At 53.9% G+C, this 25,655-nt stretch overlaps 1 protein-coding gene across 4 annotated transcripts in view; it reads right to left on the bottom strand.

The window, feature by feature from the left end:
- Positions 1 to 24,917, bottom strand: part of Axin2 (axin 2) — a 29,821-nt gene extending 4,904 nt beyond the window's left edge. The window contains exons 1-9 of one of the 4 annotated variants that reach the window (XM_050164289.1): positions 24,744 to 24,917; positions 21,208 to 22,152; positions 13,736 to 13,876; positions 6,046 to 6,148; positions 3,512 to 3,652; positions 2,865 to 3,364; positions 2,438 to 2,632; positions 1,942 to 2,172; positions 1,142 to 1,237 (exon numbers count right to left, since the gene is read on the bottom strand). In XM_050164289.1, coding sequence (XP_050020246.1) covers positions 1,142 to 1,237; positions 1,942 to 2,172; positions 2,438 to 2,632; positions 2,865 to 3,364; positions 3,512 to 3,652; positions 6,046 to 6,148; positions 13,736 to 13,876; positions 21,208 to 22,022 — 2,222 coding nt within the window. In that variant the 5' untranslated portion in view covers positions 22,023 to 22,152; positions 24,744 to 24,917. Of the gene's footprint in view, positions 1 to 1,141; positions 1,238 to 1,941; positions 2,173 to 2,437; positions 2,633 to 2,864; positions 3,365 to 3,511; positions 3,653 to 6,045; positions 6,149 to 13,735; positions 13,877 to 21,207; positions 22,153 to 23,302; positions 23,442 to 23,752; positions 24,001 to 24,101; positions 24,541 to 24,743 lie in introns of those variants that run through there. The other 3 variants (XM_050164288.1, XM_050164290.1, XM_050164291.1) reach the window with 3 other exon arrangements.
- Between the last annotated feature and the right edge of the window lie 738 nt (positions 24,918 to 25,655).

The raw sequence follows: 25,655 nt of genomic DNA, 5'->3' as shown, positions 1-25,655 counted from the left end.
CATTTCAAAACAGATGCACACGCTTAACCATATAGATGGGGTCTACAAAGGATGGGGGGGGCCTCATATGACAGAGGTAGCAACCTCTAAGGAGACGGGCAGAGCATGAGGGAAGGGGTGCTTGTCCTGACTGGAAATTGATATCATATCCCTCAAATGCCTTCAAATTGGGGTTCTCCCAGAGGCTAGCACAATGAAGACCAGAGAAGAGACAGTACTGAGGAACTGCCTGCACAAGGCTCACCATGGAGGCAATTACCAGCCAGGGCTCCTCCATGGCCAGAGGGAGCTCAAATGCCTAAGAGGCCTGCCCATCATGGCCACAGAACCATATTCACAGGGGGATAATAGCCCACTGTTTCATATATGCCAGGTTGGCCCCAAGCTTGCTGGGCAGCCAAAGCTGACCTTGAACTTCCGACTTCCTTCCCGCAGCTCCAGAGAGTGGCTAGCTGGTGTTTACTCACCCGGCCTATGCCTCGCGGTTTATATGGTGCTGAGGAGGAGCTAGCCCAGGGCTTCCTGCTTGCTAGGCAAGCACCTACCAGTGAGTTACACCCCCAGTCCCACCGTCATTTTAACTGTCCCATTCATTCTATTTGGAGAGTGGCTATCACAGTCACCAGGGTAGCAGCTGGTAGACTTGAGGCTAGCCAGTTAAAACAAGGAAAAAGGTTCAGGAAGGCGGCTTATTCGGGACCTCAGACGTTAGTCACTGCTCAGGATGAAGATGCTAAGAAAATGTTACCTAGAGCATCCTAGAAACTGACACATTTGGAATTCTGTCTAGGGTTCAAAGCCAGTCTCCCAAGAATCATGGGCCAAGTTTGGGACAAGGTTTTTATCTTCTCAGAGCAGAGCATGCTCGGGGCGACAGACACAAAGACTCGTCCAGGCCCGCGAGCTTCCGAGTCCTACAACTTGGGCATCTGGAGTTGACCCTCCCACCCTTCTGACAATGGCTTCAGCACTAGCTTTTGATTAGGCAGATTTCCCATGATCCTCACTGATGGCAACATCTGCTTCTACCAAGGCCACTTCCAACATGGAGTTCCACATACACGTCACTCCAGACAATGATGTGCCCTGAAGTGTAAGCCATTCCAAGCATCCCCCGCCATGCCTGAGAGGGGACACTCACTCTGCGGGAGCCAGGCTCGGGTTAGAGAAGGGCGTGGCTCCTGCCTGACCAGTGGTCGAGTGGTTCCTGTCCCTCTGTTGACTGGCCACACAGCACCTGAGGACAAAGCAGAGTCAAGGATTTAGAGCAGCGGCTCTCAACCTTCCTAACACTGCAGGGCTTAAACACAGTTCCTCATGTTGTGGTGACACCCCCCGCCCCCCCCCACACACACACCGTGAAATTCTCTTCGCTGGTACTTCATAACTGTAATTTTGTTACTGTGTTTTCCAATGGTCTAAGGCGACCCCTGTGAAAGGGTTGTTTGACCCTCCAGTGGGGTCATGATCTGCAGGTTGAGGACCACTGGCTTAGAGGTTAGAGGTAAGCTCACATCCCCATGGCATTGGGGAAGCAGAGAAAACCATGCTGGCCTCCTAAAGAGATGTAGACCCAACCTCCATTCCTGTAAAAACCTGACCAAGGCCTTGTGTTCATGAACATTCTGGAAGAGCCCACAGGGCCATCTCAGTGCCGGCAAAGGGCTCAAGGCTCTTGATTCTCCCCTGGTCATGGCTTCTCGTATGCTCATTTAACCTGCCTCACATGAAGTGAGGACACTCATAAGGATTTACACGGAACCATCCCACTTGAAGGAGGAATAAGTTGCCTCCAAGACCCTACCCTGCTTGAACTCTGACAAATGAACCGAACCACAGAGAATGACTTCCAGAGGCTGGAAAGGAGACTTATTCAGCCAGAGACAAGAGGAGTCTCTCCACCCCACCCCCCTGCTGAGCACCTTCCACACCGCCACTCACCGCTGCTTCTGGGGCTTTGACACCTCTGCCAGCCTGCGGCAGGCTTCCTCCAGCTGCGCCAAAGTGTTGGGTGGGGTTAGGGGAGGCATTGCAGGGTCCTGGGTAAACGGGTGAGCCCGGGCCACTGAGCGGGGGTGTCCGCTGGCCCCCAACAGATGGTGTCGGCTGACTCGCTCGCCTGGGGATGTGCGGGCAGACTCCAATGGGTAGCTCTTTCTTAGGCTTTGGGCACTGAACGGGACATGAAGAGGAGAGAAACTGGGTTAGAAAAACTGGAAAATGTGACTTCAGTAGAAACTTGTCTATTCTGAGAGAGGGAGAAGAAAATAACTCTACCATAACATGAGCAGGGGTCAATGCCAAAACATGACATTTTTGCGGTCTCCTCAACCCAGTGTCTAATACTAAGATGGCAGTCACATTGATGTTCCACAGACTGCAGAAATAGCCATCCCCACACAGCCTCCGTGTCGAAGCCCCAGGGCGTGGTATTTACCTATGGGGCTTGGACTTGCTCTGCCTCTCGCTCTCCAGCATCCACTGCCAGACATCCTGCGATCGGTCTCCTTCCTCCCCAGGGAGCTGAGGGGCCCCAGGTCCGCTGGACATCCCTCCTTCCCTGGCCGGCAGGGCCAGACCCGGTTCTGTGCCTTTCGGATTTCGTTTCGGTAAGGTACTGCCTCTGCTGCTACTGTAGGGAACCAAGAACACAGATCCAGACTTCTCATTAGAACTCCAAGACTCCTGGAGTGTGGCCATCCCGCAAGGGTACAGGGAGGGCAGGATGTCACTTCCCATACTTAAACCCATGCCCAGGCCCCTCCAGGAAGCTTAACTGTGACCCTGGCCCCACTTCACACCTGTTCAGGACTCAGGCAGGGAGAAAAGCCCTACCCTGGGGGACAGGGGTGCTAGCCACTTACCAAAACTGCTCGCCAGGCAGGGGCTCTGGGGCCTTGGGATGACTCTTGCATTTGGAGTAACAGTAATACTCTGTACCCCCAGGACAAAGGCAGCGTACTCTCTGCGTGGCTTCTGCCTCTATCTCCTCCTTGGTCTTGGGGACAGCGTGGTGATGGATGTAGTGGTGGTGAACATGCTTCGTCGTCTGCTTGGTCAGGAAGCTCTTGCCTCCGAGGAGTGAGCAAGCAGCCACAGGGGGCAGCTTACCCCCAGTCGGGAGGGGGGAGTGGTACGGCTGACGGTGATGGTGGTGGTGGTCCGGGGAGCGGGAACGGGGGCTATAGCGGCCCACGCCAGGTGACTGGCAGCCAGGGGTCTTGAGGACCCTGGACAGGTGGTCATCCAGGATGGTCTGTGGGTCCTCTTCATAGCTGCCAGAGGGTAGGAGGGCCAAAGGGTGCTGCGCTGGGGCTCCATCCCGTGAGCTCAGTGCTTGTTCAGACCCCTCCTTTTCTTCATCCTGGAAAGAGAGGCCCCCAAGGGGGAAGTGAACAAGGAAGCAACCCTTCCACACCCCGAGTTCATGCACCCACGGGTCGGCACACGCATGCACACATGCACGTTCGTTCATACACAGGGGTCGGGAAGATGTTGCGGCCGGCCCTACCTCCCGGATCTGCTGCAGCCGCTCCTCTAAGCTGTGGCGGCTCTCCAGCTCCAGTTTCAGCTTCTCCAGCCTGGAGATGAGCTCGGCGGCGAAGGCAGCAGGTTCCACAGGCGCCATCTCCTTGGGCAGACGGTGGGTTCTCTGAAGGTATGGGAAGGAAGGAAGGAGGCACCATTAGCAGGCCAGGCAGGCGCTGGCCACAGCAGCATGGATGGAGCTTGTGGGGCCCATCGGTGTGCGCTCTCAAGTCCCCGTGTTTGGGTGGAGAGTGGATGGCGAAACGGGCTGCACGGCTCAGGACTTTTATGTGCGGGCTCTGTGGCCTCATGGAGAGCCATGGTCCCCACCAGCATTTGCCTTGGGCAGGAGCAGTTGGTCGCACTCCGAGAGGCCCTGCTTGTTCTCTCTGTAGTACAACCAGCCCATCAGTAGCTACTCTGAAGTAGAAAATCTTCAAAGACTGTTGTCAAACATCAAAAAAAGGCAGCCCTCTGAGATGGGGAGGGGAGAGAAACCAACTCAAGGAATAAAAAGTAGAGTCTAAACAGAAAGGGAGTTGGAAATTAAAAAAAATAAGATTGGAAAAGAGGCAGGGGGGAGGGAGGGGGAGGGAAGTCACCGGCCCCAGATCAGAGAAGAAGTGGTAATTTATTTCCTGGCCGCACACTGCGCACCTTTGAGGTAGTGTTGTCTCAACACCGTCCTCCATCTCCCCCGTTTTCCTCCTCCCCTCCTCCTGCTCTCTTTGTACAGAAAATGAAGAAAGCTGCTGCGGGCTAGTAGCAGAACACTGCTGAGCTTGGCTGCCTGAAGCCGATCTATCAAGGGAAAACGGAACATCTCCAAACCAAGTACGGAATATAAAGAGAGGAGTCGAGAAAGCCTGCCAAGAGCAGCAAATGGGGAGAACCCCCACCGCCCGGCTTTCTGTCCTTGCCCTGTCATCTCTCCCCCACCCCCCTCCTCTCCACTTGTTCCTCCTCCTTCCTCCTCCTCCTCCTCTCTCTCTTGCTTTGCCTTTTTTCTTTTGGGGTAGGGAGAGCAGAAAGCCAACTTGCTCTCCCTAGCTGAAGAGCCAGCCAGCCTCACCAGGGCAACCACTTAGCTACAGGAACGTGAGCAGGGGAAGGGAGGGCCCTTGTGGAAGGCTGGATCCATGAACCTGCGCCCCAAAATCGATTTGCACACCCCAGAACAAAAATCAGCTGATTTATAGGCTTGGGGAAAAGAATTCTGGTTAACATTCCCACCCCCATTCAAATATCTTTGTCATCTATAGTGTGTGTGTGTGGGGGGGGGGGGGATCACAGAAGTCACTACTCCCTAAAGCAATCTTAATATGCTCATTTTAAGACAAGATGACTGTCGTCTGTGCCAGGAGTTTCTGAGGAGAGCAACAATCTGCAACCCTATTCAGGTGACCTGGAATTCGCAGTCCCATGTGTTAGTTTTCTGGATAGCCTACAACCAAAGGGATCAGCCGGACTCTAGGAAGCTGCCAGGAAGAAGGGCGGATCAGACACCTGCTCTACACTGGATGTCCCTGCTCTCTCCCTGTCCCCCGGACAGCAGGCTACTGTAGAAAGACCACGGCCTGGGAACCGGCTGATGGGTGCTTGAGCCTAGTGAACCCTGTGCTCGCTGCCTTCAAGGAAGTGTATGAGGGTCCCAGAGCAACCTGTTACCCTTCTTCGTCCTTGAGGGAGGATGCTTCCCCCAGGAAGCCTCACTTCCACACACACACCCCCCCCCCCCCGCCCCCATCAGCACTCGTGAGAGCCCAGCTCTGGAACACGAGAAAGGTTAGGACTGTATAGCTGCCCTCTGGGGACACGAGGTTAGTAAAACAGTCCTTTAAACAGACAGACAGACAGACAGTGACTGAGCTGTGCAGGAGGAGCGGAGTCCTAGGGAGGTGACTTTCCTTCTGTGGTGGGCAGGGCAGGAGGACACAACACTGAGCTTCTCCTAGCCTCATCCACTTCAGGTTTGATGAACTATCTGTATGATGGGAACGGTGCCAAATCCATACACAAAAGCTAACAGATAAAACTGAAGCTGCAGAGAGGGGTCAGAGGTTGAGAGCCCTTGTTGCTTTTTTAGAGGACCCAGGCTTAATTCCCAGCATCCGCATGACAGCTCACAACCATCTATAACTCCCGTTTCAGAGGATCTAATGCCCCCTTCTGGCCTCTGTGAGTACTGCATTCAAATGGTACATGGACAAGCAGAAAAATGCCCGTGTACACACACACACACACACACACACACACACACACGATTCCATTGAGGCTCCCTGACTTGAGGGGATATGTGGCTTCTTTTTCAGAGAACTTTCCATTCTTCTATTCAGGAACTATCAAGTGTCCCTCTGTTAATACCACGCCCCCCAGGATCACGTAGGTTCTCCACTCCAGTAATCCCTTTCTCTCCCTTTACCCCAGCCCATCTCGGGCATGCTGGTCTCCACCTCCCAGCTCTCTTCATGAGTCAGGACCTGAGGAAACAGCACTCCCCGTGCCGTCTAGACTCACCGGAAAATGAGGTAGAGACACTTGGCCATTGGCCTTCACACTGCGGTGCATCTCTCTCTGGAGCTGCTTCTTGCTCCCCATGCGATACGGAGGGATTCCATCTCTAAGAGGAAAGACGAAATACACAGACATCACTCACACATGCCTCTGAAGATTCTGCCAACAGGAACAGCCACACATCTTCAGTGCAATTGTGCCCCCACGGGGAAGGGCCCGTCAAGACCAAACATCAAATCCTGCCCATTGTCATCAATGGCAACTTGGCTTTCTCTCGGCCACAGGGACATCAGCTTGGGAGGAGCTTGTGTCCCCAAGTAGCCTTGGACTTCTTTGGTCCTCTGGCAGCCTGGTATCTAAGTTGGGAGAACGGTGCCAAGGCAAAAGACTGTCAGGTCATGTTAAGAACCAACCTAAGGGCTCGCCCCCCCCCCCTTGCATAAAGATGCCTGCGAGTTCTAACAGCCAATCATGCCCAACTGTCTTTGGAGGTGCTTTTATAAAGCGCCTTGTGGTGCTCTTCCCTAGTCATCAGAGACTCAAAGACACAGAAGAGACATGGACATTAAGAGTAAAGTCCCTCCTAGACACGCTATGAACTCATCAAAACATTCAAGCATCCATACCACGCCAGACCGTACCTAGATACCTTCCCTCTGTAAGAGGTCAGTGGAGAGACGGGACAAAAGGCTCCACTCCTCTTAGGAAGCTGATATCCTAAGAGAGTCTCGGGGTCATATGCAAAAATAAGGCAAAAAAACCAATGTTCACAAGTGGTAAGCCCCGAAAGGTGGTGGTGTAGGCCTTTAATCCCAGCACCCGGGAGGCAGAGGCAAGTGGATCTCCTGGTCTACAAAGGGAGTTCCAGGACAGCCAGGGCCGTTACACAGAGAAACTTTGTCTCAAAAAAATAAAACAACAAAAAAAGGAACAAGCATCTGACAAAGTACAAATAAGAAAAGGGAGGAGGTTCACTGGGGAGGAAGAGGCTGAAATTTAAAATTGGTGTGTGGCCAACTGGGTCTGGGTGAGTTTTCCAGGCCCGTATCTTTCAAGCTATTTAAAAAAGAAAACATGGGCCAGGTATGGGGGCCCAAGGCTTTAATCCCAGGCTGATCACTGAGTTCCAGGCCTATTCTTCAGTGAGACCCTGCCTCAAAAACCTGAACAAACCCAAATTAGCAACTGGAAGGAAGAATAAGGGGCCGAGGCCATTTAAAAAACAAAGCCAAAAGTGAATTTCAGTCTTAGGAACACAATGGCCAAGGTAAGACTTTTCTCCCTGTGGATGCCCCTTCCAGAGACCACGGGGTAACATGCTTCCCTGATGAGCCTCAGTGCCACTGACATGCGCTGTCTGTTCCCCTTTCCCTGGTGTTTAGTTACCCCAGGAAGAAAAGACCCTTCATCTCATCAGAACTGTCCGTCTGCGTCTAAAGAATGGCCAGGAGTGATGGCTGACCATTACTGTTTGCTCCAGAATCTTAACTGTCTGTGGAAGGAGGCTGACCTAGGTCATAGAACAGGGTCCCTGAGGGGATGATGAAGAGTCGGCCGGGACAACAGTCTGACTAACTCCCACTTTGACTAAAGAGCATAGGAGGTCTAACTACACCGAGGGGCGCTGGGAGGTGGGAGAGGGGAGGTCAGAAGCAGCAGGCAGAAGGTTAAGTATCTAACTCACCAAGGGCTTCTCTTGATGGTGAAGCGTATACAGGTTTTACGTCCAGCAAATTAATAAGAAGGTGCCATTGCTCTCACCCTGGAACTGCTGTCTAGACACCAGCAGCGTGAGGACCCTACCCGAGGCCAGCAACTGCAGTCCGAGGCCGCTGGCTCCCACAAAGCAAGTTCGGGTGCTACTTTAGACTCCCGACCCATCGGCTTTTGTTCAGAGGAAACACATTTTATAGATGGCCAGACATGGTCCCTCAGACTCCCAACCTCAGTCACTGATGAGCTGCAGAACAGTTCGACTCAGAAGCCTGCCTTCAAGCTCCCAAGTACCCTGATGATTTAAACCTGGGGGCCCATCCCCGAAGCTCCGAAAGGTCATGTGATAAGGACAACCGGGAAATGTGAAGTCATCTTCTGCCACTGGAACTCGGTGGCTATGGAAGCGTCAGGTGGAGTGGGGCTCACCTTGGGTTAGCGCCCCTGGTCTGTGTAAAAAAACGACACTCCTCTCCTGACCAACTCTCCTCTTCCTCTGGGGCTGTAATAGTGGGAGGTGGCTACCCACACGGAGCTACCTTGGAGTAACTTATATCAGGCTTCAAGAGTCCTGGGCAGGGCCAGTGAGAGGCACAGTGGGTAAGAGAGCTGGGGAGCTGAGTCTGGTCCTCAGAGCTCACATAAAGATAGCAGAGGCTGCACCGCTGACCGCTACAGGTATGCTGTAGCACACAGAACTGGAGCCCTAGGAGAGTACCCCAGACACCCCTTTCCAGACTCCACCCTTCTGTCTCCACCAGCAGACCTTACCTATCCTTTCCTCTGGGGCAGAAATCAATGGCAGGCGAGACTTTCCTATCTTGTATGCTTTCTCCATATAAGGTAGGAAAGAGGGGGGGGGGGGTAAGGCAGGTGACAGCCAGAGCAATGGGCAAGGGAATAGACGACTTCCTAAGTACCTTTCACAACATCCAGGGCAGGTGAAAGACACAACCGTAGGAGAGGCAACTTGTGCTCAGCGCCAAAAGGCGGAATTTTAGCTTGGAGAAGTCAGAGAGGCTTAGAGGTGCCTTTCTGGAAATATGGCTTTAATTCCCCCTAGCCAGGAATCTTCTTCCAAAACAGTCCCTCATTCCAAACGGGGGCCTCTCCTTTCTTTCTTCTATTCGGGCTCCAGAAGTTTATGACCAGCATCCTGGCCGCTCATAACCGGAGTCTGGTCCCTCTACGGTCTCCTTTAATTATAAACATTTTAGCTAACGAGCCTGCTGCCGGGCCCAGCTGTTTCTGGGGCGCACGGATTTTGAAGTGTAGACTGCACTTAGCTGCCATTTAAGCCGAGCCAATTAGCTTAGCCCTTTGACTCCACTGGGCCTGACCTAACCTGAATGTCACTTTTTCCGGTGGCTTTGAAATAGCAGGCGTGAGCGTACGCGTGCCCACACTTGGCAGCCACTCTGAAGCAGCCACCGATCACAGCCAACATCAAAAGCCTGGTTTGTAAGATAAGGTAATATTTGAAGTTCACTCAGAGGCACTCCCCAGTGTCCAGACCAACCTCCCCCCCCACCATATGTAAGATATGAAGAAATAAAAATAATTAAGTAAGATGATTCCTGCCACCCACTCTGTGGAATGGAGAAAGGTCATCTTGTGTGGATGCAGGGGGACACAGAGAGCAAAAGCAAGCTACCGTCATGGTACCCTCACCTGACGGTCCTTGAACTTGGGTAGCGGAGCACCAGCTGCTCCCACGCTCAGCCTTCCTGAGCCTGGTTCTCTGCATCACTTTTGTTCGGGCCTAGCCCCATGCCCCTCTCATTCCTAACCCTCCCAGGATTGGAGTTTAGGATTTTGCTGGAAAGTTAACTTTCAAAAGAGGGGGAAAAAAATTAGAGCCACTTCTCCCGAGAATGGAGGTTTCGGAGTAACAAGCTCATAAAACAGCCTTCTCGGGGGCCTAAGACGGAGACTCAAATACCTCTGCCATCTTTAGGAGTGATTTTTTTTTTCCTTAATGGCAAAAGAGAAGTCAGTGCTGGGCTCTGGGAGGTGGCCTATGTGACTTGCCTGCCTCCCTACACACACACAGGCACACACACACACACACACACCTAGGCCCCTGCGTGCGGGTCCCAGGAAGAAGAACCAAGGCCTGGCCCAGTCCTGCCCACCTTCTCCTCAAGCCTCTTGCAAAGGCCCAGGGGACTTAATTGGTTCTGTGGCAAATGAGATGATTGCTTCCCTGCACTTGTGTCTAATGGACTCCAACCTTCCAGAGTCAATTGAAAGCTGCCTCTGCCCCCCCTCCCCCCTCATCCCTGTCCCCTCCCCAACTCCCAGCAGGGCAGCCAGCCCTGTTCCCCAGCCCCTCAGCCCCTCAGCCTCCAGCAGCCCAGGCAGGCTATTGTGAAGAGGAGAAGCAGCCAGGGTTCTTTTCATGCTTTATGGGGCGCTCCTATTCACTTGTTCAAGCACATTTCAAAGGGGCCTGCTACCCTCTTATCCCCCCTAAGCTCCCCGAGACGAACAATGAGCTGAAAGCGGTTCAGCTTTGCTTTTCATCCCCTCTCCCCAACACACACACACACACATACACACACACACACACACACACACACACACACACACACACACACACAATTTCTCACATGGTGCTCTCATCTGCACGAGGCCCACAGTTGGCAGAGCTCTGGAGAGGGGGTCTAATCCCAGCCCTGGGAATCCCCGGGTGACTGCCCAACACAGGGTAGATGCACACACCCATGGCTGGCTGGCCAGAAAGTGCTTCACACTGCCCGGAGCTTTTAGCTCAAGCCAAGTCTGTCCAAGCAGAAGACTGGGGATCACTCCACTCCGGGGGGGGGGGCACCCTATGCTTGGCAGCGGATGGTAGCCGGACACCCACAGGAGCCTCTAAGTATGAGCAAGTCCCATAAGTAGGCTCTTGTTCCCGGACACCCCTCCATCCCCCACCAAGATAATTCCCAGGAGCCCTTGGGGGAAGTCAATGCCAGCTGCCCCTTTAGTCTGTCCAACCATGCATGTGGGCACATCTGTAATGAGGCGCCCAGTGGAATGACCACTTGGCCGGGAGGCTCTGAACCCCCAAACTCTAAGTCTCGCAGGGACCATTTCTTGGCTTCCTCATTATCTAGCCACCACAAGACACCGTTACATGGCCCACAAACTATGCCGCCAGGAACCTGAAGGAAAACCGCCAAGGGATGAGTTGCTGGCCCTTAAGTGGCCCTTATTGGCCCCTGTGCTTCCTACAGTCTGTGCCTGGCAACTCAAGAATGGTGGCACCTAAGTTTGGTGCCAGCACTCGGGAGACGGAGGCAGATGGACCAGATATCCATAAGCATCTCTGGCTACAGAATGAATGCAAGACTAGCCTAGGCTATGTGAGGACCAGCCTGGGCTATGTGAGACCCTTTCATATAATAAATGAGGATTCAGGAGAGTTATGAGCAGTAGTAAACAAAAAGAAAAACTCAAAAGAAGCTCAAAAGCAACTGGTCCCAATAACATCTCATCTCACGGTGAACAAAGAAGATGCATATGGTGGGGCAGCCGCCATGTCTGCCTGGGTCTGAGTTCTGCGTCTGTCATGAATGGCTAGGGACATGTGAGGCTACTTCCTTCTTATTATGGCCGTCACCAGTCACTGCCTACCTTGCTGATTGGGTCCTGTGAGGACAAATAGAAACACATGCATGGGGCCACACCCAAGTTATCTCATCCTGAACCTAGAATAACACCTCCGTGATGGGGACTGAAACTCAGCCAAGTGCCAGGACGCAAGCCAAAAATAGTCTCTAAGAAACCTAAACAGAAGCCTCACAGAAGTCTTCCGAAAAGGGCACCGGACTTCAGAGATTCACTCAATGCCTCCATTCAGAAGCGGCTTGCTCTTATTTCACACGTAGCAATGAGGCTCCTACACAATCCGTGATTACTGTGCTCTGAAGGAGTAAAGCTTCCGAGATACCAAGCCCAGGCTTGAGACCCAAACAAGACAGCAGGGACAACCAGAGAGAAACAAACAGCTATATGATGGGGCAGGAGACAGGAGGACAGAAGTTCCTCACAACCTCACATCCCGTAGCCTACAACACACCTTGGTTATTAATATTCTGGACTATCAAGAAACAAACTAGGGTCAGATATATATGCCTCTAATCTCAGTACTTGGGAGGCAGAGTGCTGTGAGTTTGGGGCCAGCCTGGTCTACATAGTTGAGATTCATTCACAACAAAACAAAACACAAAACCAAAACAAAACAAAACAAAAAAAAACCAACTAGGTCTATTAAGGAATAATGTGAGTTTTGGGGGGATTCTTTGAGGGTGGCACTGGGCACACATGTAGTATGCATATAGACATTCAGGTAAAAGACTCAACTACATAAAATAAGTAAGAATGATTTCCACCCCCCTACCCTGTTAAAGAGCAGTTAAAGAGCTCAGCCAATCATGAAAATGGAACCAGTTCTCTGAAACCTTTCATTCCTGGTGGATAAAGGATGTGCACCCTTACCCTCACTAATGCCAAAATGATATTCTCGGTTTTTGTGGGGTTTTCACCCCCCAAGACAGGGTTTCTCTGTGTAACTTTGGAGCCTGTCCTGGAAGTCACTCTGTAGACTAGGCTAACCTCGAACTCACAGTGATCTGTCTGCATCTGTGTCTACCTCTGCTGGGATTAAAGGCGTGTGCCACCAATGCCTGGATATGATGGGTCTTTCCTTAAACTTTTACTTTTTCCCTAAAGAATATCTGCCACTTTGGGGCAATATAATAAAAACTTCCAGGAGGAGTTTTTTAAAAAAAACAAAAAAATAGGCAGCAGAGTCCCAAACTAACCTCTGCCATTCTCTTTCCAAATAGTCCTGCACAGCCTGCCAGGCTACAGGACAGCGGCCAACAGAAGCCAGACCGTTTCAAACATGAGAAGAATAGACGGTTGGTTTTAAGAGGCTAACAGGAATAAAGTCTAAGAGAGCATCCTAGAACCTAACACTGCTAGCTTAACGGGCTGTCTTTCAAGACCATTCCCTCAGCAGGAGAAACCCTAACTCTAAAAACACTTGCCGGAAGAAAGCCTCGAAAGGCCTTCCTGAAATGCTGATTCTCAACTGGGTGCTGGTTGAGAAAAGTCTTGGGTGGTTCTGACCCATACCTGACTTCTATCAAACCCCAAAGGATGGCAAAAAACTGGGACTCTAGGCCTCAACTACATCCACACCCTACTATGAGACTCACGGAGAGTTGACGCTGGCCATCCAGAGAGCCCCGACTTCACTTCAAATGACCCAACACTCAAAGCACGACCTTACCTGACAGTCGACTGACCTTATCGACTACTTCAATGACTTGGATTGCTTTAGAAAATATCTGTCAAAGTCATCTGTTGGCCAAAGATCTGAGACCAGACAGGACTATGGAGAATCCTACCTAGGGTCCCCGGCATCTGGCATAGACTCAGGACTCCACCAAACATGAAGGCTTGAGTGATGCCCACTGAACCATATGCATGTCGGCAGATAGCACATGCTGGCCTTTCAGAAAGGCCTGGCTTTCTGTTCCTTGTTCTTTTTCTCAAAGAGCAAGGGTGAAAGGAAAACCATTCTAGAAAGGTTCCACGTTCCACCTGCTGGTTCCATAGCAGGTGGACTTGGTTTCGGGACCAGTCAAGTGATTCTCCCATAAGCACAACCCGGAGATGGTTTTTAAACTTAAGAAGTCCACAGACACTCGTCTTACCCTCCCACCGTACACTCTGGCTTCTTTCTATGACGACACCACCCCAGCTTCCCTTTCTAGGCCCTCACTGAACCCTACCTAGACCACGATGCCACTCTCCCTCACCAGCCATATGCCCGACATAGTCCCATCCCAGAAGACCAATGTCCACTCATGGCTCCCGCAAAGCTGGGTGAGCGTGAGAGGCAGGACCCCCATCCCTCAGGGTACCACACCAAGTCCCACGTGGAGAAGGGAGACAGGATACTTACACGCTACTGTCCGTCATGGACATGGAATCATCGGTCAAGGCGTCGCTGGAGATCTCGCTGTCGTTGGCGCTGGTGGCTGGTGCGAAGACATAGCCGGAACCTACGTGATAAGGATTAACGGGGTCGTTTCTCTTGAAGGACCTACGGGGGAAAGTACAAGAGCATGGTCACTATTGCCCACCAGAAACCCAGGTCGCATCAGGTGACCCCAGAATGATACAGTGCACAGTTCCACATCTGGTCCATGTCACCTTGTCGCTCAGGTCCAGCTGCAAGCCTGGGCAGATGGCCACAAAGAGAAGACTGGTCGTCACTGACTCCCCTTGGGGGGAAGGAAGCTGGGTTCCCCAAACCTTAGAAGATGAGGGGCCACCACAGCAGCGCTGCAGCGACTGCCAGGGAATGGATGTTATCGACTCCTAGGACTGGATTCTAGGACTGAGACAGGGTAAGAGCTAACTAAAAGCAGCTGCTAGATAGGTGTCTTTTTTTTCTCCTGGTCTCTACATCCAAGCCTGAGGGAAGAAGCCAATTCCCAGACCAAGAACTTGTGAGGTCCTAACTCCGGTGTCTGAGGTCTGCCGGCCTACTCCAGAGAGACTAACATCTAGGAGTCACGGGTGGCCTTCCCACTTTGACCTAGGCCTACATTAGCCAGGCAGATGGGACAGATAATGTCTAGGTGGCCCGCACAGTGCCTGTAGCGCCCTTCCCCCCACCAGGGCTGTCCTTCCCTTAGGGCTGGCTAAGGCGCCAGGACTGAAATGAGCAGCTGTGTCAAAGGCAGGCCCAGGCCCCTCCTCCAAGGGTCTCCAGCCCCTTTGTCTAAGTGGCCTATAGGTCCCCCATTTTTCGGCTCCAGAACAACCAGTGAGCCTGTCTCCTGCTGGGCTGCATTCCACTTGGGTCATCAGCCAAGGACTTCTGTGAGGGGGAGGGGACACAGGTCAGCAGGCTGCAGGAAGGATCCCTTCCAGGGGTCAGTCTGCCTGAAGTTGCAGAAGGCTTCATTTACCAAGCCCCTGGCATAGTCCTCCTGGGGCTCAGCTGGCAAGAGACAGGAGTGGAGGGGAAAGGCTCCGAGAGGAGCCCCACTCCACCAGCCCACAGCAGCTGCTCTGTAAAGATAGCCGTGAGGCTGGCAGCGGACAGGGACCGAGGAAAGGTCATGACCAGCCATCTGCTCTTGTTCGCCGAGTTCCTGTCCTTGCACTATGCTGCCGGGCTCTAGTCTTCTGGTACCCAGGTTCTGGTCAGGACACATCACCATAACGTAAGGAGTTGTCATCAGGGAGGTATGTGGGTGCTACTGAACACCTACCAAATCACAAGCATTATCTTGGGCAGAAGGCATGGGGTGCTGTGCCCATTCTCTGGAGAAGGCCATTAGTGGTCCCCAGCACACAGTCACCATGCTGTAGAGCTGAACCTGGTGGGCGCGGCAAGGGTGCGCCTCGCTATCAGTCTCTTTCTGCCTCCTATCACAAGCCACTTTAGAAAGTTCTAGATTTGGAGGCAGGATATGATGGAGAGGTTTCTAGCAAGGCTGGCTGGGAAGGACTCCCTAAGACGGAGGGAACCAGGTGTATCCCGTCACACGAGCAGGGATCTGAGAAGTCTCAAGACGCTTAGGAGAATACAGTGGGCAGGAGAGACTGCAGAAAGCCTTCTTCTGACTAAGAAGAGAGTGGACTCTAGCGAGCTAGACTACTGAGACTGGTAAGATGTAAGGCCAGGGTCTATCCTAACAGGGCAGAGAGCGGGCAGGAGCCAGGGGCAGCACTATGGACGGTAGTTACTAGCAGCTCAGACCTAAGAGGACTGCGAGGAGGGGCGAGCGCAGACACGGGCCCAGGAGGGATGGACCTGTTGTCCACTCTGGTGACAGCGGAGCTGGAAAAGAATGTGGGAGGAAGCCCCACTGTTAAGAGTTCATCCCCGAGGGGGTGAGAGAGCTAAGCATCAGGACTGGAAAGTCAGTGAGAACCGATGGGCATGAGCTGGGCCCGTGCTTCTGCGCCTCTGCGCCAGCCTGGATGCGTCCCTCAGAAACAGAAACGCCAAGAAGTGCACACCGGGAGTGCTGCGTGCAAACCGGCCATAGGCTTTTGACAAGTGACTGCAAACGGGCCCTTGGCCACTGGCCCTGCCCTGTCGCTGAGGGCAGGAGATCTATTGCCTCTCAGTGCTTTTTAATGAGAACTTTTGACCGTTAAACCATCCTTGCCTGTTCTTCATCTATATGTGCTCAATTTGGGGTTCCCAGGCAACCAAGGTGGCAGGGACTGAGACCATAGGGAGGCAGAGAAGACTGAGGGGTGACCAGTTGTTCTAGCATCCTGGCCAATGGGGGTCTGACTAGAAAAGAAAGGCTCTCTGCTCACCAGCGCCTCTAGAGGCCGAACCAGAGGCACTAGGACACACAAATCAGAATGAAGATGAGGCCAATAGAGATCACTGGGTGGGAGGGGACAGAGATAGACCGAAACTTTGAAACAGACTAGGAGTACCCTACTGTGATGGGCCAGCTGCCTCAGAGAAGAGTGTCAAGGTAACCACTCCTGTCCCCTCCTGTTCTTGGGAGGTCTGGACAGTCTGTACACTCACGATAGGAGGAGAAGGCAGAGACCTGGAGTTGGCTTGGCTTTGCTGATGAACTACTGGACCAACACACAGCCCCCCTAGGTGTGGGGCACGCCATGAAAAATGAGCAATTCAAACATGGCCACCTGCACCACAGCCTCTAAAGGCCTGGGCAAGGGCAATGAAATTGGGGGGGGGGGTGACCCCAGAAACATTCCCAGGACCCAACTGCCAGCAAAAGCAGAGAGACCTGTGCTCCCAAAACCTCTTCTACTTTCTCCTGTAGTCTTTAGCATGGATTCACAGCTAAAACCTATCCTGAGCCCCAGACTGTGTGGCCTGTGGGGGCACAACCCATCTGCACATGTGTATCCCCAACACCAAAAGTGGGGGGTGGGGGTGGGGGCTGGGCAGGAGCTCCAAACTTGGCTGAGCCTCCTTCAAAGACCTACATCCATTAAATGGGTTGCTGAAAAGGTTCTGAAGAGGCATGGCGCAGGATCAAAACAGCCAAGGCGGCCTGAAATAGCATTCAAACACCTTCCCTCCCCTCGGTCTTGCTATCTTGGTGGTATTAACACATCAGCTATGTTTTAGATCTAAGACTTATACTTTAGCCTCCACGGGGAGAAAATGACTCAATAGAAATTCCTTCCTCACCACTGCAACAAAAAAAGGATACCTAAGTCAAACGGGTGCGTGCGCACGTGTGTGCGTGCACATGCTCCTTTTGCACATGGCTCCCAAAATAAACTTAATCTCCCTCCAGTTCCAAAATAGAGGGCTGCTGTGTGATCAGCAATTAAAACTGGAATCCGCTGCTCTTAAAATCAACTGACTGCAATCGAGCGCTCGGATTTTCCTACAATCATAACCCGGCGGCAGCAGGGTGGCGGGGAGACACAGAAACTCAGGTTTTAAGTGCTCAGAACTTTCTCCAAAGTGCCACGTAATTTTAAGAAAATAGATCAGAGCTGTCTTCTTGTGATTGCTTAAAAAGGGGGGGGAGGAGGGGGACTGGAGCGTGCTACCTTAATTGCACCCAGATGAGGACTGTACTCCCAACTGGGCAGGAACTTTGCACTCCTGGGGAGTGTGCAGGCTTGGGGTACGTTCTGTGTGAGGGGTGCACCCATGGGCCACTCTGCCATTGAGCAGGCATGGGGCTTTCCGCTAACAAGTAACACAGCCCCCTGGGTCCTTGAGGGAAGGAATGTCTACCTCTTATCTCTAGATGTTGGGGCCACCTCTGTTCCTCAAGAGAATCCTATCCAAGGACCTCTTTCTGGGGCCCCTCTCCCAACAGGACAACAAAAGGAACCGAATTTGAAGCTGAGCTTGGGACTTTGCATGAGCCTCTGACATTTTACCGTAAGGTCAACACCCTCCCTTCAACTAGCATTTTGGAAGGTGAGATCAAGGGATGGCTGGCCAGTAACGGGTCAGCGTCTTCTGTAAGCAGGCGAAGTTTGACAAGTGTTATCTTCGCCAGCTGCGGTCACTAGTGTTCTGTCCTCTAATTTCTGACCAATGCTCCCGGCATATCTTTCCTATGGCATCACTTTCTTTGATAATTGAAGCCAAACTTGATTCCAATGGCTTCTCACAAAAATGGGCCTCATCAGCGAGTTCTTGCAGAGAACAGGAAGCGTTTGCAGCCAGCACAGGGCCATCTGCCGGGCCCCTAGGATTTTAAGCCAGGCCAGAGAAGAGGGCCCAAGGGGAGGCAGATGAACCCCTGCCCAGAGTCAGGGCAGAAAAGGATCTTTCTGTATGCCCAACACTGTATCCTCCCTCTTAAAATAAGTGTGGGCCTAGCGCCTGAGATCACAGCCCCTGGCTCCACACACCTCCGCACTGGGCGGGGGAAGGGGAGTGTTGTTTGTGTGAGGGGTTAGGACACACGCTCCCACCACCAGGTCACTTATGCCCTTGGTTATTTATAGAGACCATCAAAAGTCCAAGCATCCCACTCAACCAACCACGCACAAACCAGAGCCCTTCCCTGCGAGGCTAATTTCTGCTCTTCCGTCTCCTATTTATATTAAACCCGACACCACATCGGTAAAGGCTACAAACCAGTCCTTAGGAACCAGGCTCCTCCGAGTGCCCACATAAACACAGGGCTTGGAAGACTAGCCGGTGCCTTGGGCACCCAGCGGCCCGAAGGACTCCCAGTAGTGGAGGCAGACGGGCCCTCTGCAGGTACCAGCTGCTTCAGCCCCTTTACTGGGTCACTTCCTCAGCCCTTGCCCTAAGCCAGGCAGGATGGGGGAGCTGATGAGGAAGGGAGGCTCAACTCTGACAGTGAGGCCCGGATGGTCTCTGGGTTCCAAGAACAGGCTGAGAGGCAGACTTGAAAAGGTTCAAAGAGCAGAGGATGTTGAGGCACGGGGAGAGGGGCGCCTCTAAAATATTACAGCGAAAAACGGGCTGAAGTTCCAGAGTTGCTATTTAAAAAGACTATGTGTTGACTCTGCTGCCCTTTCCAGAGAGCCACTCCTTACGGCTAATTATCCTAATTACAACACTTAACATCTTTTCAAAATGCTTCCCTTCACAAAAGGCTTTCAAGTTTATTATTTTGATCCTAAGAACAACTTTAGAACATAGACAGGAGAGACAGTGCCCACCTATCTTACAGATGGGAACATGAGGTTTACAAAGTTTCAAACCAAGTAAGGCCATTGGCCCGGGCTGGAACTCGTCTTTCAGAGACACTGTACACAGAGTAGGAAACCTTGCCTGTTAAAAAGGAGTGAGGCCATCTGGGTGTGTCTTAGATTATCTTTTAGGATGCCCTTTTTAAGACGTGTGGCCTTTGGCTGGGCGGTGGCGCACGCCTTTAATCCCAGCACTCGGGAGGCAGAGACAGGTGGATCTCTGTGAGTTCGAGGCCAGCCTGGTCCACAGAGCGAGTTCCAGGACAGGCTCCGAAGCTACAGACAAATCCTGTCTCGGAACACCCCCCCCCCAAAAGACATACGGGCTTTGTGGGAATGCTGTTAAAACGTTTCATTCCAGCTTAGCATTGGAAGTCCCCGAAGAGCTGTGCTGTATATATCAATGACATCCACAAGTCCCCAGCCTGGAAGACAGGGCTCCCGAATCTCAAGTGCTTTGCAAACTTAACACTGGCTATATCCTAAATGAAGCCTCTGAGAAGAGGCAAGCCAACGCTTCGCCTAGGCCGCCCACCCACAAGGAGAAGCCAAAGCAGAGAGTCTTGCCTGGAGAGCGTTTTCTTACTGCCAGCCTCCCAAACCACACTGTGCTGTTTACAAAGGTGACACTCTGGGGCTGACACAGAAGACCCACTGTCAAAAAGCTGCTGGAGAGGCAGCCTTACCACAGGCCTTAAGGAGTCTCATCGCTGCCTGCCAAAGCTGGAGGGTAAGGAGGCCAAGAGCAAAGTTTACCTACATGTCCTTGCAATGGAGCAGGGCAACAGATGCAGGTGCCTGAGTGCAACCAGCTACAGCGGCCCCAACAGCTTCATGCCAACAGCCTAGCTTGCTACAAGCTCAGGGCCACTGCAACAACCCCCTCCTGAGAGCCTACACTTGCCTGCAAAAGCCAAGCCAGTTCCCTTTAGGTGTAGACCAGATAGTCTGAAGTGTTAAATTCACTCCCAAAGCTGCAAGAGCGCCCTCTGGTGGCTGGAGAGCAGGCCCTCCTTACAAGCAGTCAAAACCCAAGAGCGCAACTACCTACAACAAGCAGGACTAACTATGGGAACCCAAGTGCTCCAGGGCTGCAATTAGGGGCATACCCCCTCCAGCTGGGGGGGGGGGACAATGGAGACCACGCCCTACAAAGATAGCAAGAAAACAGGCGTAGACCCCGTCCTGAGTCCCTGACCCAGAGGCAGAATAAAGCCGGGCCTGCGCGGAGAGCTATCCAGGATCAGCCCACCTCTCGCCCTGCACATCATAAGCACAAGCCTAGAATTAAAAGGTGCATTCTCTTTTGGGCTCTCTGGAGAGGCGAAGGGACAGAAAAAATCATTCCAACAGGAGGTCTGAAGTTGCCAACAAAGGCCAAGAATCTTGAGACTTGGCCAATCTATAATGGTCTGTTTGTCTTTGAAGTATTGAAAAAGAGAAAGTGCTCCGGAGGGGCCGGTCCTCCCACACTTCCCTATCAGCACTAAACAACAAGCCATCTACAGAGGTCTGACCCTGGGGCTCCAAAACATTTTAAAGCTGGATGAATGGCCCAGCAGACTCTAAAGCAAAGGCTCCTTCGCGTGAGGAAGTCACAGGGATTTCCCAAAGTTAGTTAGAAGTCTTCCTTGCTGGGAAATACCTAATTCTACAAAGGGAACCACCAACTAGGTGGCTAGGCCAATCGCTAGCTCTTATCTTAACAGAAAAGTTCAAAAGATCCCACCTACCCCTTTGCGGGTGCACACGTTATTTCCCGTGTTTCCACAACCCTGCTGCCCCGCCCCCAGCCAGTGATTCTACTTTGATGACCAGCGGTCAGATGACCCCTCCCCAAACTGGCACTCGGTGGGTGTAGTGACTCACGGGCATCAAAAGCTACTATATTCGTATTTTCTTTCTCTTTTCCTCTCTTTCCCTCCCAGTAGCCCGGGATAATAAGTAACCACCTTAATAAATACTGCTTTCCACTGTTTGAAGTTAGCACTGGAAGGCTACAGGTACTCAGCTGTGCGTACATTGCCCCCCCACACACACACACAAAACACGAGATCAAAGGGTTTCTACTAGCCAGAAGTCCTAGCTCTCAACCAACCTTTACCAGCTTCCAAAGCCTATCCACCCGCCCACCTACCTTAACTGAAAACATTTGCAAAGCTAACTCATCCTCCAAGCCCTGGCCCCACCGCCCTGCCCCGCCCCGCCCCCAGCCAAAAGCCTTACCTGAATGCATTCTCAACCGTTTCCGTGGACCGCACACTTGCTGTGGCCCGCAGAGTTTTGCTGGACAAGCCAACCACGGTGGGCGAAAGTTTGCATTTCAAGTCGGCACAAGTCCACTCCTCTTCTTCGTTCAAGGTGGGGAGGTAGCCGCACAGGACCTTAAGGCTCCCCAGTCCCCCATTGCTCATGTAAGCTGTGTTCTCTCCCCCACTCCTCACGTATTCGAGGTATATGTCCGAAGTCAAAAACATCTGGTAGGCATTTTCCTCCATCACAGCCTGGACCTCAGTCTGTGCCTGGTCAAACATGACGGAGTCGATCTGTTGCTTCTTGATGCCATCCCGGATGTAGGTCTTGGTGGCAGGTTTCAGCTGCTTGGAGACAATGCTGTTGTTTTCAATGTACCTCTTATAGATTGCTTTGGCTACTCGCAGAGTTTTGGTATCCTTCAAGTTCATCTGCCTGAATCCATTGCAGGCAAACCAGAAGTCCAGGGTATCCACACATTTCTCCCTCTCCAGGAAAGTCCGGAAGAGGTAAGCACCATCCTGGTCGCCCAACAAGGAGTGCAAGGACTTGGTCCACCTGGTCAGAGGGGAATCGGGGGAGGCCCGCCCCTCGGGCTCCCCCAGCCCATCTTCATTCCGCCTAGCATTAGAGGAGACAGGCATGGGTTTGGTGGACTGGCCCTTGCCCACACTGGGCTGGCACGGTGGGGTCTCCCCTTCTTCTCCCGGAACCGGGGGCCTCGGAGCATCCTCACGGAAGCTGCTGCTGGGATCTGGAAGGAGAGTCACTAACACAGCACTACTCATGGTGAGGGAAAGCCTCTCACTGAGTTTAGGTTTTGTTTTGCTTTTTCCTCCTCCTCTTTCTTCTTCCAGTTCCTCTCAGCAATCGGCTTGGTCTCTCTCAAGTCAGCAGGGGCTCATCTGAGCCTCCTCTCTGGAAAGAAAAGGAAGGGAGGGGGAGGTGGGAGAGAGAAAAGGGTATTGATCTAATCAAAACCAGATCTACCCAACATCAAAGCAAGAAAGTAAACAGGCTTTTCAACTCCTCAAATTCAAATCAAGCAACCCAGCTATCCGCGAAGGGCTCATCTCAAGTATCCGACGCAGCTTTTTCAAAGGCGAAATCTGAGCTCCCCACACACTTTTTTTCCGGGGAGGGGTGAAGAATGAGAGGGGGGGGAAGGTGAGGCAGAAGCAGAGGGACGCGGGAGGTGTAAAACACAACCTTCCCCACAACCGCGGGTCCCGGAGCCACTCAGGGTAGCCCAGCTGGACCCCCTCCCACAAGCCGGCTGAGTGCAGGTGAAACCAATTTCTGTAAAACTTCCCCACTCTGCTCTGCAAAGATAACTCAAGCTCTCAGTGCCCTTCCCCGGCATCTGGTTCCCATTCCCCCCCCACCTCCTCCCTCTGCGCTCCCTCGTCCCACTTCTTACAGAAGATCCTCGCCCGAAAAAAAAAAAAGGAAAAAAAAGCCCGCCCAGCATCGGCGGAAAGGGGCTCAGGGACTCCTGAATTCAGCACGCACCCCCAGATTCCTGATGAAAATGTTGCCTGTACTCAAGACTCTCCACCAAGAACGTGGTTCAGTCTACACCCCTTGTCTTCTACGCTTCCCCAAAGCAGAAACCAGTTCACTATGTAAGAGGCTTTGATCTTCAAACTTTGAAAGAGAAAAGAGAAACCTCGAGACCCGCCGCCCCCGGCTCCCCCAATCCACCTCCTGGAGCCGCGAACCCAACAAAACCGGATCAGAAGGCGTCTCACGCTACTACAGCCAGTGCCAAGAATCCCAAACTCCACTGATCCCAAGCCTTTCTTTCTCCAAAAGAAAAGAAGTCTTATCTAACCAATAAACAAGCTGCTCTCTCTAGCCAGGGAAGGATCAAACTAGGAAGGGCAGGGGCGGGCTGGGGAACCGGGTGGAACGCCGGGCCAGCTGCTCGAGACCCCGGGCCTGGGTGGATGCACCCCGCCCCAGTTCTGGACCTCCGGCCGCCAGGCTGAGCACAAACCCGCGAAGTGGCGGGGCCGCGGGTAGCGCCGGGCACCCGGGCGCAGAGGAGGTGGTGAGACGCCGTTACCTGGAAGATGAAGGCCGCCAAGGCCGGGCTCTCATCTCCTCTGAGTCCCTCCGGTCCCGTCCCTCCCCGGCCCAACTGCAAACGAACGCCTCCAGTGTCCCGGTGCGCAGTTCACCAGGAGCGAGGCCGGGGATCAGAGAGCCCGGATAGGGGGTCACTCCCAGGCGTCAAGCCTCGCAGAGGTTCCCGTAGAAAAGGCACGGAAAACAGCCGCCTAGTCCAGAAATGGCGACGCGCGGAGTCTCGGCCTCTCCGCAAAAGGGGCGGCGAGGAGGAACGCGGGGGGCGCGAGCGCCCCGGACTCCGGCCGGTCCAGCGCTCAGACTGAGCCTCCACCAGCGCTCTGGGCACCTAAGCGCGGACCCGCGGTTGGGAGGGGGAGACGAGAGGGGAAAGAAGTGGGAGGGGGCGGGGAGGGCAAGAGGGGGCGCCGCTACCCTTTCATCCCACCTTCCAAAGGCACTCGCGTGCATACGCACACCCCGACTCATCCACAGCCACGGCGACTCGACCCCCGAGGGCGAGCTGCCCGTCTCCGCCTCAGACCCCGACGCCACTTGGAGAAGTCTCCCTGACCGGCCCCCCGATACCCCGGGCCCCGCGTTGGGGAGGGGGACTCCGACGCATAGTGCGCTGGGCCGCCCGGCCAAACACCCCGGAGCGCTGGGCGCCGAGCCCGCAGCTTCCCCTCCGAGCCGGCCCGGAGCGCGCCCCGAAATAGCCGGCCTGCCAACTTCAAAGCGCCGCCCCGCACATCAAAGCGCGCGGGCCGCCCGACCGCCGCGGCCTCCGCACTCACCATTGATCCGCTGGCGCACTCCTCGTCGAGACCTCGCAGGCGCCGCGGGCAGGGCACCGGCCCGGGTCCCCCGCTGGACTCGCAGAGGCAGCCCCGGGCCCCCCCAGGACCCGCCCGGGCAAGGGGAACATGGGGAATCTCGCGGAGGCGGAGGAGGGGGTGCGCAGAAAACAACGATCCCGAGGCGAGAGCAAGCTCCTCACCGGGGAGGGGAGCGTGCGCCCCGCTGCCCCTTTTATGCAAAAGATCCAAGTGGGCCTCCGCCCCCGCCGCGGCCGCCCCTCGGCCCCTCCGGCCCCCGCCCGGCCGGCTTTCAACCCAGGTCCTGTTTCCAGCAGTCACTAGGCGCACCAAATGTCCTCCGGGCGCTTCCAACAAAAACTGCGCTGTGGATTTAACTGTGCACTTCAAAGGCGCGAGCCGAGCGCACGGTCCTGGAAGGGAGGTACGCGAGCCGCACCCGGGCCAGCCCAGCACGCTCCTGCGCCCCTCTGGGGGCCAAGCAGCCCGCACACCCCTCTGCTCCCCACGACTTGCACCCTCCTGCCCCCTTCCGTGGCCCCGTACCCCGCTGCCAGCCGCCCCCAGCCGCCCCGAGCTTTCTTGCAAGCAGCTGCTCCGGGACAGAACCTCCGACCCCACCTTTTACAGCTGAGCTCTCCGTTGGGGAGGCGGGCGCCTTGGCCTCCGGGTGGCCCCGGAATCCATCGCGATCGGGGGCTTATTTTTAATTTCCCCGTTCTTGGGCCGTTACTGAGTTGCCAGGACCTTATCAAAGCACAGCCGGCTCCAGCCGACTCCCCCGGGCCGGGCTCAGGGAGCCAGTGATCCCGCCGCGCCAATCACAGCGGCGCTCGGCCGGCCCGCGCCGCCCGCCTTAAAGGGACAGCGCGAGCCCGCTCTGCCCCGCCCCGCCCCGGCCCCCGTCGCACACTCCGCTCCCGCGTTAACCCTTCCACAGTCCTTGTCCGCCCCCCGCCGGCTCCCGGCGGCCCCGGGGCTCTCCCGGCCAGAGTTCTGATTTCATCTTTCAAGTTCTCCGGCCTCTTTGCTCATGCCTCCTCCCCCTGCCTGCCCTGGAGCTCTCAAACTATGGAATGCCAGTTCCTTGTAGCTCTCTGGCCATCGCAAGAACTGCAAGCAAGCAGAGCGTGCCCACCCCCATCATCAAATACTTTCCTACCTTTATTCAAGGTTTCCCTGGAAATTTGGATTGGGAGGGCTTTCTGGAAGGAACTGTAGCCTTAGGATCCGCTGGCCAAGTGTCTTAGGGCATACTCTGGCTGGGACCCATAAGGCATGGCACATGTGTGCTTGCGTGCGTGCGTTTGTGTGTATGTGTGTGTGTGTGCGCGCGCGCGCGTGCCCTCTTGTGTTCCAGTATCTGAGTTAATATAGGAACAGTTTGTGGACGATTTGCGGTCGTGTTTATGTGAAGGTGGGGAGACCTGCTTTGTAGTCAGGGAACACCCATCGGTTCCCCAGTTTGCAACCTTGCATGGCAGTCAGAGCCTTCCTTGTACACACATTGACTTCTCAACAAATTCGTGCCCA

This window comes from Alexandromys fortis, unplaced genomic scaffold (assembly GCF_014885135.2).
Source record: "Alexandromys fortis isolate MF-2015 unplaced genomic scaffold, M_Fortis_MF-2015_v1.1 scaffold_156, whole genome shotgun sequence".
Lineage (NCBI taxonomy): Eukaryota > Metazoa > Chordata > Mammalia > Rodentia > Cricetidae > Alexandromys > Alexandromys fortis.
Note: the sequence above shows the minus strand (reverse complement) of the source record. Positions and strands in the feature narration are given on the sequence as shown.